This window comes from Scyliorhinus torazame, chromosome 3 (assembly GCF_047496885.1).
Source record: "Scyliorhinus torazame isolate Kashiwa2021f chromosome 3, sScyTor2.1, whole genome shotgun sequence".
Taxonomy (NCBI): domain Eukaryota; kingdom Metazoa; phylum Chordata; class Chondrichthyes; order Carcharhiniformes; family Scyliorhinidae; genus Scyliorhinus; species Scyliorhinus torazame.
This window is the reverse complement of record NC_092709.1, coordinates 378,296,298-378,315,289: the sequence shown is the minus strand read 5'-3', so window position 1 is coordinate 378,315,289 and position 18,992 is coordinate 378,296,298. Positions and strand designations below refer to the sequence as shown.

General features: G+C 59.0%; 1 protein-coding gene across 1 annotated transcript in view; it reads left to right on the top strand.

The window, feature by feature from the left end:
• The first annotated feature begins 2,978 nt into the window (after window positions 1-2,978).
• LOC140409459 (disintegrin and metalloproteinase domain-containing protein 33-like) overlaps window positions 2,979-18,992 on the top strand; it is a 133,190-nt gene continuing 117,176 nt past the window's right edge. The window contains exons 1-2 of the mRNA XM_072497892.1: window positions 2,979-3,035; window positions 4,584-4,655. Of these exons, the coding sequence (XP_072353993.1) occupies window positions 3,015-3,035; window positions 4,584-4,655 (93 nt within the window). The 5' untranslated portion in view covers window positions 2,979-3,014. The remainder of the gene's footprint in view (window positions 3,036-4,583; window positions 4,656-18,992) is intronic.

The following is an 18,992-nucleotide window of genomic DNA, read 5'->3' as shown; positions in this document are numbered from 1 at the left end:
AGGGTTTGAGGGTCGCTGATTGGTCGGCGAGGGTTTGAGGGTCGCTGATTGGTCGGCGAGGGTTTGAGGGTCGCTGATTGGTCGGCGAGGGTTTGAGGGTCGCTGATTGGTCGGCGAGGGTTTGAGGATCGCTGATTGGTCGGCGAGGGTTTGAGGGTCGCTGATTGGTCGGCGAGGGTTTGAGGGTCGCTGATTGATCGGCGAGGGTTTGAGGGTCGCTGATTGGTCGGGGAGGGTTTGAGGGTCGCTGATTGGTCGGCGAGGGTTTGAGGGTCGCTGATTGGTCGGCGAGGGTTTGAGGGTCGCTGATTGGTCGGCGAGGGTTTGAGGGTCGCTGATTGGTCGGCGAGGGTTTGAGGGTCGCTGATTGGTCGGCGAGGGTTTGAGGGTCGCTGATTGGTCGGCGAGGGTTTGAGGATCGCTGATTGGTCGGCGAGGGTTTGAGGGTCGCTGATTGGTCGGTGAGGGTTTGAGGGTCGCTGATTGGTCGGCGAGGGTTTGAGGGTCGCTGATTGGTCGGCGAGGGTTTGAGGGTCGCTGATTGGTCGGCGAGGGTTTGAGGGTCGCTGATTGGTCGGCGAGGGTTTGAGGGTCGCTGATTGGTCGGTGAGGGTTTGAGGGTCGCTGATTGGTCGGCGAGGGTTTGAGGGTCGCTGATTGGTCGGTGTGGGTTTGAGGGTCGCTGATTGGTCGGCGAGGGTTTGAGGGTCGCTGATTGGTCGGCGAGGGTTTGAGGGTGGCTGATTGGTCGGTGAGGGTTTGAGGGTCGCTGATTGGTCGGCGAGGGTTTGAGGGTCGCTGATTGGTCGGCGAGGGTTTGAGGGTCGTTGATTGGTCGGCGAGGGTTTGAGGGTCGCTGATTGGTCGGGGTGGGTTTGAGGGTCGCTGATTGGTCGGCGAGGGTTTGAGGGTCGTTGATTGGTCGGCGAGGGTTTGAGGGTCGCTGATTGGTTGGGGAGGGTTTGAGGGTCGCTGATTGGTCGGTGTGGGTTTGAGGGTCGCTGATTGGTCGGCGAGGGTTTGAGGGTCGCTGATTGGTCGGTGTGGGTTAGAGTGTCGCTGATTGGTCGGCGAGGGTTTGAGGATCGCTGATTGGTCGGCGAGGGTTTGAGGGTCGCTGATTGGTCGGCGAGGGTTTGAGGGTCACTGATTGGTCGGCGAGGGTTTGAGGGTCGCTGATTGGTCGGCGAGAGTTTGAGGGTCGCTGATTGGTCAGTGTGGGTTTGAGGGTCGCTGATTGGTCGGCGAGGGTTTGAGGGTCGCTGATTGGTCTTGGTGGGTTTGAGGGTCGCTGATTGGTCGGCGAGGGTTTGAGGGTCGCTGATTGGTTGGTGAGGGTTTGAGGATCGCTGATTGGTCGACGAGGGTTTGAGGGTCGCTGATTGGTCGGTGAGGGTTTGAGGGTCGCTGATTGGTCGGCGAGGGTTTGAGGGTCGGTGATTGGTCGGCGTGGGTTTGAGGGTCGCTGATTGGTCGGTGAGGGTTTGAGGGTCGCTGATTGGTCGGCGAGGGTTTGAGGGTCGCTGATTGGTCGGCGAGGGTTTGAGGGTCGCTGATTGGTCGGCGAGGGTTTGAGGGTCGCTGATTGGTCGGCGAGGGTTTGAGGGTCGCTGATTGGTCGGCGAGGGTTTGAGGGTCGCTGATTGGTCGGCGAGGGTTTGAGGGTCGCTGATTGGTCGGCGAGGGTTTGAGGGTCGCTGATTGGTCGGCGAGGGTTTGAGGGTCGCTGATTGGTCGGCGAGGGTTTGAGGGTCGCTGATTGGTCGGCGAGGGTTTGAGGGTCGCTGATTGGTCGGCGAGGGTTTGAGGGTCGCTGATTGGTCGGTGAGGGTTTGAGGGTCGCTGATTGGTCGGCGAGGGTTTGAGGATCGCTGATTGGTCGGCGAGGGTTTGAGGGTCGCTGATTGGTCGGCGAGGGTTTGAGGGTCACTGATTGGTCGGCGAGGGTTTGAGGATCGCTGATTGGTCGGCGAGGGTTTGAGGGTCGCTGATTGGTCGGTGAGGGTTTGAGTGTCGCTGATTGGTCGGCGAGGGTTTGAGGGTCGCTGATTGGTCGGTGAGGGTTTGAGGGTCGCTGATTGGTCGGCGAGGGATTGAGGATCGCTGATTGGTCGGTGAGGGTTTGAGGGTCGCTGATTGGTCGGTGAGGGTTTGAGGATCGCTGATTGGTCGGCGAGGGATTGAGGATCGCTGATTGGTCGGTGAGGGTTTGAGGGTCGCTGATTGGTCGGTGAGGGTTTGAGTGTCGCTGATTGGTCGGCGAGGGATTGAGGATCGCTGATTGGTCGGTGAGTGTTTGAGGATCGCTGATTGGTCGGCGAGGGATTGAGGATCGCTGATTGGTCGGTGTGGGTTTGAGGGTCGCTGATTGGTCGGCGAGGGATTGAGGATCGCTGATTGGTCGGCGAGGGTTTGAGGGTCGCTGATTGGTCGGCGAGGGATTGAGGATCGCTGATTGGTCGGCGAGGGTTTGAGGATCGCTGATTGGTCGGCGAGGGTTTGAGGGTCGCTGATTGGTCGGCGAGGGATTGAGGATCGCTGATTGGTCGGCGAGGGTTTGAGGGTCGCTGATTGGTCGGCGAGGGATTGAGGGTCGCTGATTGGTCGGCGAGGGATTGAGGATCGCTGATTGGTCGGTGTGGGTTTGAGGGTCGCTGATTGGTCGGCGAGGGTTTGAGGATCGCTGATTGGTCGGCGAGGGTTTGAGGGTCGCTGATTGGTCGGCGAGGGATTGAGGATCGCTGATTGGTCGGTGTGGGTTTGAGGGTCGCTGATTGGTCGGCGAGGGTTTGAGGATCGTTGATTGGTCGGCGAGGGTTTGAGGGTCGCTGATTGGTCGGCGAGGGTTTTAAGGTCACTGATTGGTCGGCGAGGGTTTTAAGGTCACTGATTGGTCGGTGAGGGTTTTAAGGTCACTGATTGGTCAATGAAGCTTTGGGTTGGTCTCAATCTCTCTCTCTCTCCTGCAGGACCGTCGGGATTCTTCGGACGACCGGAAATACGTCGAGCTTTACATGGTGGCTGACAACAGTGAGGTCAGGGTGCATGAGGGAGGGGGGTTCAGGGTTCACGCGTGAGGGTCATGGTTCACGGGGAGGGTAGGTCAGGGTTCACACGGAGTGTCAAGGGCAGGTGGAAGGGTCAGTGTGTGGGTCAGTGTGTGGGTCAGTGTGTGGGTCAGTGTGTGGGTCAGTGTGAGGCTCGGTGTGTGGGTCAGTGTGTGAGGGTCAGTGCGTGAGGGTCAGTGCATGAGGGTCAGTGTGTGGGTCAGTGTGTGGGTCAGTGTGAGGCTCGGTGTGAGGGTCAGTGTGTGGGTCAGTGTGTGAGGGTCAGTGTGTGGGTGTGTGGGTCAGTGTGTGAGGGTCAGTGTGTGGGTCAGTGTGTGGGTCAATGTGTGTGGGTCAGTGTTCGTGGGTCAGTGTGAGGGTCAGTGTGTGGGTCAGTGTGTGATGGTCAGTGTGAGGGTCAGTGTGAGGGTCAGTGTGTGGGTCAGTGTGTGAGGGTCAGTGTGAGGGTCAGTGTGAGGGTCAGTGTGGGGGTCAGTGTGGGGGTCAGTGTGGGGGCCAGTGTTTGGGTCAGTGTGTGGGTCAGTGTGTGAGGGTCAGTGTGTGGGTCAGTTTGTGGGTCAGTGCGTGATGGTCAGTGCGTGAGGGTCAGTGCGTGAGGGTCAGTGTGTGGGTCGGTGTGAGGCTCGGTGTGTGAGGGTCGGTTTGTGAGGGTCAGTGTGAGGGTCAGTGTGGGGGTCAGTGTGAGGGTCAGTGTGTGGGTCAGTGTGTGGGTCAGTGTGTGAGGGTCAGTGTGTGGGTCAGTGTGTGGGTCAGTGTGTGGGTCAGTTTGTGGGTCAGTTTGTGGGTCAGTGTTTGGGTCAGTGTGAGGGTCAGTGTGAGGGTCAGTGTGTGGGTCAGTGTGTGGGTCAGTGTGTGGGTCAGTGTGTGGGTCAGTGTGTGTGGGTCAGTGTGTGTGGGTCAGTGTGTGTGGGTCAGTGTGTGGGTCAGTGTGTGGGTCAGTGTGTGTGGGTCAGTGTGTGTGGGTCAGTGTGTGAGGGTCAGTGTGGGGGTCAGTGTGTGGGTCAGTGTGTGTGGGTCAGTGTGTGGGTCAGTGTGTGTGGGTCAGTGTGTGTGGGTCAGTGTGTGTGGGTCAGTGTGTGTGGGTCAGTGTGTGAGGGTCAGTGTGTGGGTCAGTGTGTGGGTCAGTGTGTGAGGGTCAGTGTGGGGGTCAGTGTGTGAGGATCAGTGTGTGGGTCAGTGTGTGGGTCAGTGTGTGAGGGTCAGTGTGGGGGTCAGTGTGTGGGTCAGTGTGTGGGTCAGTGTGTGAGGGTCAGTGTGGGGATGTGTGTGGGTCAGTGTGTGGGTCTGTGTGTGGGTCTGTGTGTGAGGGTCTGTGTGTGGGTCAGTGTGTGAGGGTCAGTGTGGGGGTCAGTGTGTGGGTCTGTGTGTGAGGGTCAGTGTGGGGGTCAGTGTGGGGGTCAGTGTGTGGGTCAGTGTGTGGGTCAGTGTGTGTGGGTCAGTGTGTGTGGGTCAGTGTGTGAGGGTCAGTGTGTGGGTCAGTGTGTGGGTCAGTTTAATCACCATTTTCTGTCTCAGTTTCAGAAACAGTTCAGGAATTTGGCAAAAACCAAGCAGAGGATGTTGGAAATTGCAAACTACGTGGACAAGGTATAAAAATCTGCGCCACCCCTCAGTGTGTCCGTGTCGGTCAGTGTGTCCGTGTCGGTCAGTGTCTCCGTGTCGGTCAGTGTCTCCGTGACGGTCAGGGGCTGAATGGGGTCTCCTCCTGTTCCTGTGTAACTAGGCTGCAGAGGGGCTGAATGGGGCCTCCTCCTGTTCCTGTGTAACAGGCTGGAGAAGTGGCTGAATGGGCCTCCTCCTGTTCCTGCGTAACAGGCTGGAGAGGGGCTGAATGGGGCCTCCTCCTGTTCCTGTGTAACAGGCTGGAGAAGTGGCTGAATGGGCCTCCTCCTGTTCCTGTGTAACAGGCTGGAGAAGGGGCTGAATGGGGCCTCCTCCTGTTCCTGTGTAACAGGCTGAAGAAGGGGCTGAATGGCGCACCTCCTGTTCCTGTGTAACAGGCTGGAGAAGGGGCTGAATGGGGCCTCCTCCTGTTCCTGTGTAACAGGCTGGAGAGGGGCTGAATGGACCCTCCTCCTGTTCCTGTGTAACAGGCTGGAGAAGGGGCTGAATGGGGCCTCCTCCTGTTCCTGTGTAACAGGCTGGAGAAGGGGCTGAATGGGGCCTCCTCCTGTTCCTGCGTAACGGGCTGGAGAGGCGCTGAATGGGGCCTCCTCCTGTTCCTGTGTAACAGGCTGGAGAAGGGGCTGAATGGGGCCTCCTTCTGTTACTGTGTAACAGGCTGGAGAGGGGCTGAATGGGGTCTCCTCCTGTTACTGTGTAACAGGCTGGAGAGGGGCTGAATGGGGCCTCCTCCTGTTCCTGTGTAACAGGCTGGAGAAGGGGCTGAATGGGGTCTCCGCATGTTCCTGTGTAACAGGCTGGAGAGGGGCTGAATGGGGCCTCCTCCTGTTCCTGTGTAACGGGCTGGAGAAGGGGCTGAATGGGGCCTCCTCCTGTTCCTGTGTAACAGGCTGGAGAAGGGACTGAATGGGGCCTCCTCCTGTTCCTATGTAACGGGCTGGAGAGGGGCTGAATGGGGCCTTACCCTGTTCCTGTGTAACAGGCTGGAGAAGGGGCTGAATGGGCCTCCTCATGTTCCTGTGTAACAGGCTGGAGAGGGGGCTGAATGGGGCCTTCTCCTGTTCCTGCGTAACGGGCTGGAGAGGGGCTGAATGGGGCCTCCTCCTGTTCCTGTGTAACAGGCTGGAGAAGGGGCTGAATGGGGCCTCCTCCTGTTCCTGCGTAACGGGCTGGAGAGGGGCTGAATGGCCCTCCTCCTGTTCCTGTGTAACAGGCTGGAGAAGGGGCTGAATGGGGCCTCCTTCTGTTACTGTGTAACAGGCTGGAGAGGGGCTGAATGGGGTCTCCTCCTGTTACTGTGTAACAGGCTGGAGAGGGGCTGAATGGGGCCTCCTCCTGTTCCTGTGTAACAGGCTGGAGAAGGGGCTGAATGGGGCCTCCTCCTGTTCCTGTGTAACAGGCTGGAGAAGGGGCTGAATGGGGCCTCCTCCTGTTCCTGTGTAACAGGCTGGAGAGGGGCTGAATGGCGCTCCTCCTGTTCCTGTGTAACAGGCTGGAGAAGGGGCTGAATGGACCCTCCTCCTGTTCCTGCGTAACGGTCTGGAGAAGGGGCTCAATGGGGCCTCCTCCTGTTCCTGCGTTGCGGGCTGGAGAGGGGCTGAATGGGGCCTCCTCCTGTTCCTGTGTAACAGGCTGGAGAAGGGGCTGAATGGGACCTCCTCCTGTTCCTGTACAACTGGCTCGAGGAGGGGGCTGAATGGGCCTCCTCCTGTTCCTGTGTAACAGGCTGGAGAAGGGGCTGAATGAGGTCTCCTCCTGTTCCTATGTAACGGGCTGGAGAAGGGGCTGAATGGGGCCTCCTCCTGTTCCTGTGTAACCAGGCTGGAGAGGGGCTGAATGGGCCTCCTCCTGTTCCTGTGTAACCAGGCTGGAGAGGGGCTGAATGGGCCTCCTCCTGTTCCTGTGTAACCAGGCTGGAGAGGGGCTGAATGGGCCTCCTCCTGTTCCTGTGTAACCAGGCTGGAGAGGGGCTGAATGGGCCTCCTCCTGTTCCTGTGTAACTAGGCTGGAGAGGGGCTGAATGCGCCTCCTCCTGTTCCTGTGTAACCAGGCTGGAGAGGGGCAGAATGGGGCCTCCTCCTGTTCCTGTGTAACAGGCTGGAGAAGGGGCTGAATGGGCCCTCCTCCTGTTCCTATGTAACAGGCTGGAGAAGGGGCTGAATGGGGCCTCCTCCTGTTCCTGTGTAACAGGCTGGAGAAGGGGCTGAATGGGGCCTCCTCCTGTTCCTGTGTAACTAGGCTGGAGAGGGGCTGAATGGCGCTCCTCCTGTTCCTGTGTAACAGGCTGGAGAAGGGGCTGAATGGGGCCTCCTCCTGTTCCTGTGTAACTAGGCTGGAGAGGGGCTGAATGGCGCACCTCCTGTTCCTGTGTAACAGGCTGGAGAAGGGGCTGAATGGACCCTCCTCCTGTTCCTGCGTAACGGTCTGGAGAAGGGGCTGAATGGGGCCTCCTCCTGTTCCTGCGTAACGGGCTGGAGAGGGGCTGAATGGCCCTCCTTCTGTTACTGCGTTACGGGCTGGAGAAGGGGCTGAATGGGGCCTCCTTCTGTTACTGCGTTACGGGCTGGAGAGTGGCTGAATGGGGCCTCCTCCTGTTCCTGTGTAACAGGCTGGAGAAGGGGCTGAATGGGACCTCCTCCTGTTCATGTATAACTGGCTCGAGGAGGGGGCTGAATGGGCCTCCTCCTGTTCCTGTGTAACAGGCTGGAGAGGGGCTGAATGGGGCCTTACCCTGTTCCTGTGTAACAGGCTGGAGAAGGGGCTGAATGGGGCCTCCTCCTGTTCCTGTGTAACAGGCTGAAGAAGGGGCTGAATGGGGCCTGCTCCTGTTCCTGCGTAACAGGCTGGAGAGGGGCTGAATGGGGCCTCCTCCTGTTCCTGCGTAACAGGCTGGAGAGGGGCTGAATGGGGCCTTACCCTGTTCCTGTGTAACAGGCTGGAGAAGGGGCTGAATGGGGCCTCCTCCTGTTCCTGTGTAACAGGCTGAAGAAGGGGCTGAATGGGGCCTCCTCCTGTTCCTGCGTAACAGGCTGGAGAGGGGCTGAATGGGGCCTCCTCCTGTTCCTGTGTAACAGGCTGGAGAAGGCGCTGAATGGGGCCTCCTCCTGTTCCTGTGTAACTAGGCTGGAGAGGGGCTGAATGGGGCCTCCTCCTGTTCCTGTGTAACCGGCTGGAGAGGGGCTGAATGGGCCTCCTCCTGTTCCTGCGTAACAGGCTGGAGAGGAGCTGAATGGGGCCTCCTCCTGTTCCTGTGTAACAGGCTGGAGAAGGGGCTGAATGGGGCCTCCTCCTGTTCCTATGTAACGGGCTGGAGAGGGGCTGAATGGGGCCTCCTCATGTTCCTGTGTAACAGGTTGGAGAAGGGGCTGAATGGGGCCTCCTCCTGTTCCTATGTAACAGGCTGGAGAGGGGCTGAATGGGGCCTCCTCATGTTCCTGTGTAACAGGCTGGAGAAGGGGCTGAATGGGGTCTCCTCCTGTTCCTGTGTAACAGGCTGGAGAAGGGGCTGAATGGGGCCTCCTCCTGTTCCTGTGTAACAGGCTGGAGAATGGGCTGAATGGGGCCTCCTCCTGTTCCTGCGTAACAGGCTGGAGAAGGGGCTGAATGGACCCTCCTCCTGTTCCTGTGTAACAGGCTGGAGAGGGGCTGAATGGGGCCTCCTCCTGTTCCTGCGTAACAGGCTGGAGAGGGGCTGAATGGGGCCTCCTCCTGTTCCTGTGTAACAGGCTGGAGAGGGGCTGAATGGGGCCTCCTCCTGTTCCTGTGTAACAGGCTGGAGAAGGGGCTGAATGGGGCCTCCTCCTGTTCCTGTGTAACAGGCTGGAGAAGGGGCTGAATGGGGCCTCCTCCTGTTCCTGTGTAACAGGCTGGAGAAGGGGCCTAATGGGGCCTCCTCCTGTTCCTGTGTAACTAGGCTGGAGAGGGGCTGAATGGTGCACCTCCTGTTCCTGTGTAACGGGCTGGAGAAGGGGCTGAATGGGGCCTCCTCCTGTTCCTGTGTAACCAGGCTGGAGAGGGGCTGAATGGGCCTCCTCCTGTTCCTGTGTAACCAGGCTGGAGAGGGGCTGAATGGGCCTCCTCCTGTTCCTGTGTAACCAGGCTGGAGAGGGGCTGAATGGGCCTCCTCCTGTTCCTGTGTAACCAGGCTGGAGAGGGGCTGAATGGGCCTCCTCCTGTTCCTGTGTAACTAGGCTGGAGAGGGGCTGAATGCGCCTCCTCCTGTTCCTGTGTAACCAGGCTGGAGAGGGGCAGAATGGGGCCTCCTCCTGTTCCTGTGTAACAGGCTGGAGAAGGGGCTGAATGGGCCCTCCTCCTGTTCCTTTGTAACAGGCTGGAGAAGGGGCTGAATGGGGCCTCCTCCTGTTCCTGTGTAACAGGCTGGAGAAGGGGCTGAATGGGGCCTCCTCCTGTTCCTGTGTAACTAGGCTGGAGAGGGGCTGAATGGCGCTCCTCCTGTTCCTGTGTAACAGGCTGGAGAAGGGGCTGAATGGGGCCTCCTTCTGTTCCTGTGTAACAGGCTGGAGAAGGGGCTGAATGGGGCCTCCTCCTGTTCCTGTGTAACAGGCTGGAGAGGGGCTGAATGGGGCCTCCTCCTGTTCCTGTGTAACAGGCTGGAGAAGGGGCTGAATGGGGCCTCCTCCTGTTCTTGTGTAACAGGCTGGAGAAGGGGCTGAATGGGGCCTCCTCCTGTTCCTGTGTAACAGGCTGGAGAAGGGGCTGAATGGGGCCTCCTCCTGTTCCTGTGTAACTAGGCTGGAGAGGGGCTGAATGGCGCACCTCCTGTTCCTGTGTAACAGGCTGGAGAAGGGGCTGAATGGACCCTCCTCCTGTTCCTGCGTAACGGTCTGGAGAAGGGGCTGAATGGGGCCTCCTCCTGTTCCTGCGTAACGGGCTGGAGAGGGGCTGAATGGCCCTCCTTCTGTTACTGCGTTACGGGCTGGAGAAGGGGCTGAATGGGGCCTCCTTCTGTTACTGCGTTACGGGCTGGAGAGTGGCTGAATGGGGCCTCCTCCTGTTCCTGTGTAACAGGCTGGAGAAGGGGCTGAATGGGACCTCCTCCTGTTCATGTATAACTGGCTCGAGGAGGGGGCTGAATGGGCCTCCTCCTGTTCCTGTGTAACAGGCTGGAGAAGGGGCTGAATGAGGTCTCCTCCTGTTCCTATGTAACGGGCTGGAGAAGGGGCTGAATGGGGCCTCCTCCTGTTCCTGTGTAACCAGGCTGGAGAGGGGCTGAATGGGGCCTCCTCCTGTTCCTATGTAACTGGCTGGAGAAGGGGCTGAATGGGGCCTTACTCTGTTCCTGTGTAACAGGCTGGAGAGGGGCTGAATGGGGCCTTACCCTGTTCTGTGTAACAGGCTGGAGAAGGGGCTGAATGGGGCCTCCTCCTGTTCTTGTGTAACAGGCTGAAGAAGGGGCTGAATGGGGCCTCCTCCTGTTCCTGCGTAACAGGCTGGAGAGGGGCTGAATGGGGCCTCCTCCTGTTCCTGCGTAACAGGCTGGAGAGGGGCTGAATGGGGCCTTACCCTGTTCCTGTGTAACAGGCTGGAGAAGGGGCTGAATGGGGCCTCCTCCTGTTCCTGTGTAACAGGCTGAAGAAGGGGCTGAATGGGGCCTCCTCCTGTTCCTGCGTAACAGGCTGGAGAGGGGCTGAATGGGGCCTCCTCCTGTTCCTGTGTAACAGGCTGGAGAAGGCGCTGAATGGGGCCTCCTCCTGTTCCTGTGTAACAGGCTGAAGAAGGGGCTGAATGGGGCCTCCTCCTGTTCCTGCGTAACAGGCTGGAGAGGGGCTGAATGGGGCCTCCTCCTGTTCCTGTGTAACAGGCTGGAGAAGGCGCTGAATGGGGCCTCCTCCTGTTCCTGTGTAACTAGGCTGGAGAGGGGCTGAATGGGGCCTCCTCCTGTTCCTGTGTAACCGGCTGGAGAGGGGCTGAATGGGCCTTCTCCTGTTCCTGCGTAACAGGCTGGAGAGGAGCTGAATGGGGCCTCCTCCTGTTCCTGTGTAACAGGCTGGAGAAGGGGCTGAATGGGGCCTCCTCCTGTTCCTATGTAATGGGCTGGAGAGGGGCTGAATGGGGCCTCCTCATGTTCCTGTGTAACAGGTTGGAGAAGGGGCTGAATGGGGCCTCCTCCTGTTCCTATGTAACAGGCTGGAGAGCGGCTGAATGGGGCCTCCTCATGTTCCTGTGTAACAGGCTGGAGAAGGGGCTGAATGGGGTCTCCTCCTGTTCCTGTGTAACAGGCTGGAGAAGGGGCTGAATGGGGCCTCCTCCTGTTCCTGTGTAACAGGCTGGAGAATGGGCTGAATGGGGCCTCCTCCTGTTCCTGCGTAACAGGCTGGAGAAGGGGCTGAATGGACCCTCCTCCTGTTCCTGTGTAACAGGCTGGAGAGGGGCTGAATGGGGCCTCCTCCTGTTCCTGCGTAACAGGCTGGAGAGGGGCTGAATGGGGCCTCCTCCTGTTCCTGTGTAACAGGCTGGAGAGGGGCTGAATGGGGCCTCCTCCTGTTCCTGTGTAACAGGCTGGAGAAGGGGCTGAATGGGGCCTCCTCCTGTTCCTGTGTAACAGGCTGGAGAAGGGGCTGAATGGGGCCTCCTCCTGTTCCTGTGTAACAGGCTGGAGAAGGGGCTGAATGGGGCCTCCTCCTGTTCCTGTGTAACTAGGCTGGAGAGGGGCTGAATGGTGCACCTCCTGTTCCTGTGTAACAGGCTGGAGAAGGGGCTGAATGGACCCTCCTCCTGTTCCTGCGTAACGGCCTGGAGAAGGGGCTGAATGGGGCCTCCTCCTGTTCCTGCGTAACGGGCTGGAGAGGGGCTGAATGGCCCTCCTCCTGTTCCTGTGTAACAGGCTGGAGAAGAGGCTGAATGGGGCCTCCTCCTGTTCCTGTGTAACAGGCTGGAGAAGGGGCTGAATGGGGCCTCCTTCTGTTACTGCGTTACGGGCTGGAGAGTGGCTGAATGGGGCTTCCTCCTGTTCCTGTGTAACAGGCTGGAGAAGGGGCTGAATGGGACCTCCTCCTCTTCCTGTATAACTGGCTCGAGGAGGGGGCTGAATGGGCCTCCTCCTGTTCCTGTGTAACAGGCTGGAGAAGGGGCTGAATGAGGTCTCCTCCTGTTCCTATGTAACGGGCTGGAGAAGGGGCTGAATGGGGCCTCCTCCTGTTCCTGTGTAACCAGGCTGGAGAGGGGCTGAATGGGCCTCCTCCTGTTCCTGTGTAACAGGCTGGAGAAGGGGCTGAATGGGGCCTCCTCCTGTTCCTATGTAACTGGCTGGAGAAGGGGCTGAATGGGGCCTTACTCTGTTCCTGTGTAACAGGCTGGAGAGGGGCTGAATGGGGCATTACCCTGTTCCTGTGTAACAGGCTGGAGAAGGGGCTGAATGGGGCCTCCTCCTGTTCCTGTGTAACAGGCTGTAGAAGGGGCTGAATGGGGCCTCCTCCTGTTCCTGTGTAACAGGCTGAAGAAGGGGCTGAATGGGGCCTCCTCCTGTTCCTGCGTAACAGGCTGGAGAGGGGCTGAATGGGGCCTCCTCCTGTTCCTGTGTAACAGGCTGGAGAAGGGGCTGAATGGGGCCTTACCCTGTTCCTGCGTAACAGGCTGGAGAGGGGCTGAATGGGGCCTCCTCCTGTTCCTGTGTAACAGGCTGGAGAAGGGGCTGAATGGGGCCTCCTCCTGTTGCTGTGTAACAGGCTCGAGGAGGGGGCTGAATGGGGCCTCCTCCTGTTCCTGTATAACTGGCTCGAGGAGGGGGCTGAATGGGCCTCCTCCTGTTCCTGTGTAACTGTCTGGAGATGGGGCTGAATGGGCCTCCTCCTGTTCCTGTGTAACTAGGCTGGTGAGGGGCTGAATGGGCCTCCTCCTGTTCCTGTGTAACAAGGCTGGAGAGGGGCAGAATGGGGCCTCCTCCTGTTCCTGTGTAACAGGCTGGAGAAGGGGCTGAATGGGGCCTCCTCCTGTTCCTGTGTAACAGGCTGGAGAAGTGGCTGAATGGGGCCTCCTCCTGTTCCTATGTAACGGGCTGGAGAGGGGCTGAATGGGGCCTCCTCCTGTTCCTATGTAACGGACTGGAGAGGGGCTGAATGGGGCCTCCTCCTGTTCCTATGTAACAGGCTGGAGAGGGGCTGAATGGGGCCTCCTCCTGTTCCTGTGTAACAGGCTGGAGAGGGGCTGAATGGGGCCTCCTCCTGTTCCTGTGTAACAGGCTGGAGAGGGGCTGAATGGGGCCTCCTCCTGTTCCTGTGTAACAGGCTGGAGAGGGGCTGAATGGGGCCTTACCCTGTTCCTGTGTAACAGGCTGGAGAAGGGGCTGAATGGGGCCTCCTCCTGTTCCTGTGTAACTAGGCTGGAGAGGGGCTGAATGGCGCTCCTCCTGTTCCTGTGTAACAGGCTGGAGAAGGGGCTGAATGGGGCCTCCTTCTGTTCCTGTGTAACAGGCTGGAGAAGGGGCTGAATGGGGCCTCCTCCTGTTCCTGTGTAACAGGCTGGAGAGGGGCTGAATGGGGCCTCCACTGTTCCAGTGTAACAGGCTGGATAAGGGGCTGAATGGGGCCTCCTCCTGTTCTTGTGTAACAGGCTGGAGAAGGGGCTGAATGGGGCCTCCTCCTGTTCCTGTGTAACAGGCTGGAGAAGGGGCTGAATGGGGCCTCCTCCTGTTCCTGTGTAACTAGGCTGGAGAGGGGCTGAATGGCGCACCTCCTGTTCCTGTGTAACAGGCTGGAGAAGGGGCTGAATGGACCCTCCTCCTGTTCCTGCGTAACGGTCTGGAGAAGGGGCTGAATGGGGCCTCCTCCTGTTCCTGCGTAACGGGCTGGAGAGGGGCTGAATGGCCCTCCTCCTGTTCCTGTGTAACAGGCTGGAGAAGAGGCTGAATGGGGCCTCCTCCTGTTCCTGTGTAACAGGCTGGAGAAGGGGCTGAATGGGGCCTCCTTCTGTTACTGCGTTACGGGCTGGAGAAGGGGCTGAATGGGGCCTCCTTCTGTTACTGCGTTACGGGCTGGAGAAGGGGCTGAATGGGGCCTCCTCCTGTTCCTGTGTAACAGGCTGGAGAGGGGCTGAATGGGGCCTCCTCCTGTTCCTGTGTAACAGTCTGGAGAAGGGGCTGAATGGGGCCTCCTCCTGTTCCTGTGTAAGAGGCTGGAGAAGTGGCTGAATGGGGCCTCCTCCCGTTCCTATGTAACGGGCTGGAGAGGGGCTGAATGGGGCCTCCTCATGTTCCTGTGTAACAGGTTGGAGAAGGGGCTGAATGGGGCCTCCTCCTGTTCCTATGTAACAGGCTGGAGAGGGGCTGAATGGGGCCTCCTCCAGTTCCTGTGTAACAGGCTGGAGAAGGGGCTGAATGGGGTCTCCTCCTGTTCCTGTGTAACAGGCTGGAGAAGGGGCTGAATGGGGCTTCCTCCTGTTCCTGTGCAACAGGCTGGAGAAGGGGCTGAATGGGGCCTCCTCCTGTTCCTGTGTAACAGGCTGGAGAAGGGGCTGAATGGGGCTTCCTCCTGTTCCTGTGCAACAGGCTGGAGAAGGGGCTGAATGGGGCCTCCTCCTGTTCCTGCGTAACAGGCTGGAGAGGGGCTGAATGGGGCCTCCTCCTGTTCCTATGTAACAGGTTGGAGAAAGGGCTGAATGGGGCCTTACCCTGTTCCTGTGTAACAGGCTGGAGAGGGGATGAATGGGGCCTTACCCTGTTCCTGTGTAACAGGCTGGAAGAAGGGGCTGAATGGGGCCTCCTCCTGTTCCTGTGTAACAGGCTGGAGAAGGGGCTGAATGGGGCCTCCTCCTGTTCCTGTGTAACAGGCTGGACAAGGGGCTGAATGGGGCCTCCTCCTGTTCCTGTGTCACAGGCTGGAGAAGGGGCTGAATGGGGTCTCCTCCTGTTCCTGTGTAACAGGCTGGAGAAGGGGCTGAATGGGGCCTCCTCCTGTTCCTGTGTCACAGGCTGGAGAGGGGCTGAATGGGGCCTCCTCCTGTTCCTGTGTAACAGGCTGGAGAAAGGGCTGAATGGGGCCTCCTCATGTTCCTGTGTAACAGGCTGGAGAAGGGGCTGAATGGGGCCTCCTTCTGTTACTGTGTAACAGGCTGGAGAAAGGGCTGAATGGGGCCTCCTCATGTTCCTATGTAACAGGCTGGAGAAGGGGCTGAATGGGGCCTTACCCTGTTCCTGTGTAACAGGCTGGAGAGGGGCTGAATGGGGCCTCCTCCTGTTCCTGTGTAACAGGCTGGAGAAAGGGCTGAATGGGGCCTCCTCATGTTCCTATGTAACAGGCTGGAGAAGGGGCTGAATGGGGCCTTACCCTGTTCCTGTGTAACAGGCTGGAGAGGGGCTGAATGGGGCCTTACCCTGTTCCTGTGTAACAGGCTGGAGAAGGGGCTGAATGGGGCCTCCTCCTGTTCCTGTGTAACGGGCTGGAGAGGGGCTGAATGGGGCGTCCTCCTGTTCCTGCGTAACAGGCTGGAGAAGGGGCTGAATGGGGCCTCCTCCTGTTCCTGTGTAACAGGCTGGAGAAGGGGCTGAATGGGGCCTCCTCCTGTTCCTGTGTAACAGGCTGGAGAAGGGGCTGAATGGGGCCTCCTCCTGTTCCTATGTAACGGGCTGGAGAGGGGCTGAATGGGGCCTCCTCCTGTTCCTATGTAACAGGCTGGAGAAAGGGCTGAATGGGGCCTCCTCCTGTTCCTATGTAACAGGCTGGAGAGGGGCTGAATGGGCCTCCTCCTGTTCCTGTGTAACAGGCTGGAGAAGTGGCTGAATGGGGCCTCCTCCTGTTCCTATGTAACGGGCTGGAGAGGGGCTGAATGGGCCTCCTCCTGTTCCTGTGTAACAGGCTGGAGAAGGGACTGAATGGGGCCTCCTCCTGTTCCTGTGTAACAGGCTGGAGAAGGTGCTGAATGGGGCCTCCTCCTGTTCCTGTGTAACAGGCTGGAGAGGGGCTGAATGGGGCCTCCTCCTGTTCCTGTGTAACGGGCTGGAGAAGGGGCTGAATGGGGCCTCCTCCTGTTCCTGCGTAACAGGCTGGAGAAGTGGCTGAATGGGGCCTCCTCCTGTTCCTGTGTAACAGGCTGGAGAAGGGGCTGAATGGGGCCTCCTCCTGTTCCTATGTAACGGGCTGGAGAGGGGCTGAATGGGGCCTCCTCCTGTTCCTATGTAACAGGCTGGAGAAGGGGCTGAATGGGGCCTCCTCCTGTTCCTATGTAACAGGCTGGAGAGGGGCTGAATGGGGCCTCCTCCTGTTCATGTGTAACAGGCTGGAGAGGGGCTGAATGGGGCCTCCTCCTGTTCCTGTGTAACAGGCTGGAGAGGGGCTGAATGGGGCCTTACCCTGTTCCTGTGTAACAGGCTGGAGAAGGGGCTGAATGGGGCCTTACCCTGTTCCTGTGTAACAGGCTGGAGAAGGGGCTGAATGGGCCTCCTGTTCCTGTCTAACAGGCTGGAGAAGGGGCTGAATGGGGCCTCCTCCTGTTCCTGTGTAACAGGCTGGAGAGGGGCTGAATGGGGCCTCCTCCTGTTCCTGTGTAACAGGCTGGAGAAGGGGCTGAATGGGGCCTCCTCCTGTTCCTATGTAACAGGCTGGAGAAGGGGCTGTATGGGGCCTTACCCTGTTCCTGTGTAACAGGCTGGAGAGGGGCTGAATGGGGCCTTACCCTGTTCCTGTGTAACAGGCTGGAGAAGGGGCTGAATGGGCCTCCTCCTGTTCCTGTGTAACGGGCTGGAGAAGGGGCTGAATGGGGCCTCCTCCTGTTCCTGCGTAACAGGCTGGAGAGGGGCTGAATGGGGCCTCCTCCTGTTCCTATGTAACAGGTTGGAGAAGGGGCTGAATGGGGCCTTACCCTGTTCCTGTGTAACAGGCTGGAGAGGGGCTGAATGGGGCCTTACCCTGTTCCTGTGTAACAGGCTGGAAGAAGGGGCTGAATGGGGCCTCCTCCTGTTCCTGTGTAACAGGCTGGAGAAGGGGCTGAATGGGGCCTCCTCCTGTTCCTGTGTAACAGGCTGGACAAGGGGCTGAATGGGGCCTCCTCCTGTTCCTGTGTCACAGGCTGGAGAAGGGGCTGAATGGGGTCTCCTCCTGTTCCTGTGTAACAGGCTGGAGAAGGGGCTGAATGGGGCCTTACCCTGTTCCTGTGTCACAGGCTGGGGAAGGGGCTGAATGGGGCCTCCTCCTGTTCCTGTGTAACAGGCTGGAGAAAGGGCTGAATGGGGCCTCATCCTGTTCCTGCGTAACAGGCTGGAGAGGGGCTGAATGGGGCCTCCTCCTGTTCCTGTGTAACAGGCTGGAGAAGGGGCTGAATGGGGCCTCCTCATGTTCCTGTGTAACAGGCTGGAGAAGGGGCTGAATGGCGCCTTACCCTGTTCCTGTGTAACAGGCTGGAGAGGGGCTGAATGGGGCCTTACCCTGTTCCTGTGTAACAGGCTGGAGAAGGGGCTGAATGGGGCCTCCTCCTGTTCCTGTGTAACGTGCGGAGAAGGGGCTGAATGGGGCCTCCTGTTCCTGTGTAACAGGCTGGAGAAGGGGCTGAATGGGGCCTCCTCCTGTTCCTATGTAACGGGCTGGAGAGGGGCTGAATGGGGCCTCCTCCTGTTCCTATGTAACAGGCTGGAGAAGGGGCTGAATGGGGCCTCCTCCTGTTCCTATGTAACAGGCTGGAGAGGGGCTGAATGGGGCCTCCTCCTGTTCCTGTGTAACAGGCTGGAGAGGGGCTGAATGGGGCCTCCTCCTGTTCCTGTGTAACAGGCTGGAGAGGGGCTGAATGGGGCCTTACCCTGTTCCTGTCTAACAGGCTGGAGAAGGGGCTGAATGGGGCCTCCTCCTGTTCCTGTGTAACAGGCTGGAGAAGGGGCTGAATGGGGCCTCCTCCTGTTCCTGCGTAACAGGCTGGAGAGGGGCTGAATGGGGCCTCCTCCTGTTCCTGTGTAACAGGCTGGAGAAGGGGCTGAATGGGGCCTCCTCCTGTTCCTATGTAACAGGCTGGAGAAGGGGCTGTATGGGGCCTTACCCTGTTCCTGTGTAACAGGCTGGAGAGGGGCTGAATGGGGCCTCCTCCTGTTCCTGTGTAACAGGCTGGAGAAGGGGCTGAATGGGGCCTCCTCCTGTTCCTGTGTCACAGGCTGGAGAAGGGGCTGAAAGGGGCCTCCTCCTGTTCCTGTGTAACAGGCTGGAGAGGGGCTGAATGGGGCCTCCTCCTGTTCCTGTGTAACAGGCTGGAGAATGGGCTGAATGGGGCCTCCTCCTGTTCCTGTGTAACAGGCTGGAGAGGGGCTGAATGGGCCTCCTGTTCCTGTGTAACAGGCTGGAGAGGGGCTGAATGGGCCTCCTGTTCCTGTGTAACAGGCTGGAGAGGGGCAGAATGGGGCCTCCTCCTGTTCCTGTGTAACAGGCTGGAGAAGGGGCCGAATGGGGCCTCCTCCTGTTCCTATGTAACAGGCTGGAGAAGGGGCTGAATGGGGCGTCCTCCTGTTCCTGTGTAACAGGCTGGAGAAGGGGCTGAATGGGGCCTCCTCCTGTTCCTGCGTAACAGTCTGGAGAAGGGGCTGAATGGGGCCTCCTCCTGTTCCTGGGTAACTGGCTCGAGGAGGGGCTGAATGGGGCCTCCTCCTGTTCCTGCGTTACGGGCTGGAGAGGGGCTGAATGAGGCCTCCTCCTGTTCCTGTGTAACAGGCTGGAGAAGGGGCTGAATGGGGCCTCCTCATGTTCCTGTGTAACAGGCTGGAGAGGGGCTGAGTGGGCCTCTCTTTCCTGGGCTATGTAAACAGTAGCAGAATTTGACCATTCAGCCCATCAAGCTGCTCCACCATTTGACACGACCATGGCTGAGAGCATTTATGGGCAGCACGGTAGCATTGTGGATAGCACAGTTGCTTCACAGCCCCAGGGTCCCAGGTTCGATTCCGGCTTGGGTCACTGTCTGTGCGGAGTCTGCACGTCCTCCCCGTGTGTGCGTGGGTTTCCTCCGGGTGCTCCGGTTTCCTCCCACAGTCCAAAGATGTGCAGGTTAGGTGGATTGGCCATGATAAATTGCCCTTAGTGTCCAAAATTGCCCTTAGTGTTGGGTGGGGTTACTGGGTTATGGGGATAGGGTGGAGTTGTTGACCTTGGGTAGGGTGCTCTTTCCAAGAGCCGGTGCAGACTCGATGGGCCGAATGGCCTCCTTCTGCACTGTAAATTCTATGATAATCTGTGATAATCCTGCCCCAACTCCACCGTCCTGCCCGTTCTCCGTAACCCTGCAACCCAGCACCAATTAAAAATCTGTCAAACTCCTCCTTAATTTACTCCCTGTCCCAGCATGCACCGCACTCTGGGGGAGCGAATTCCCCAGATT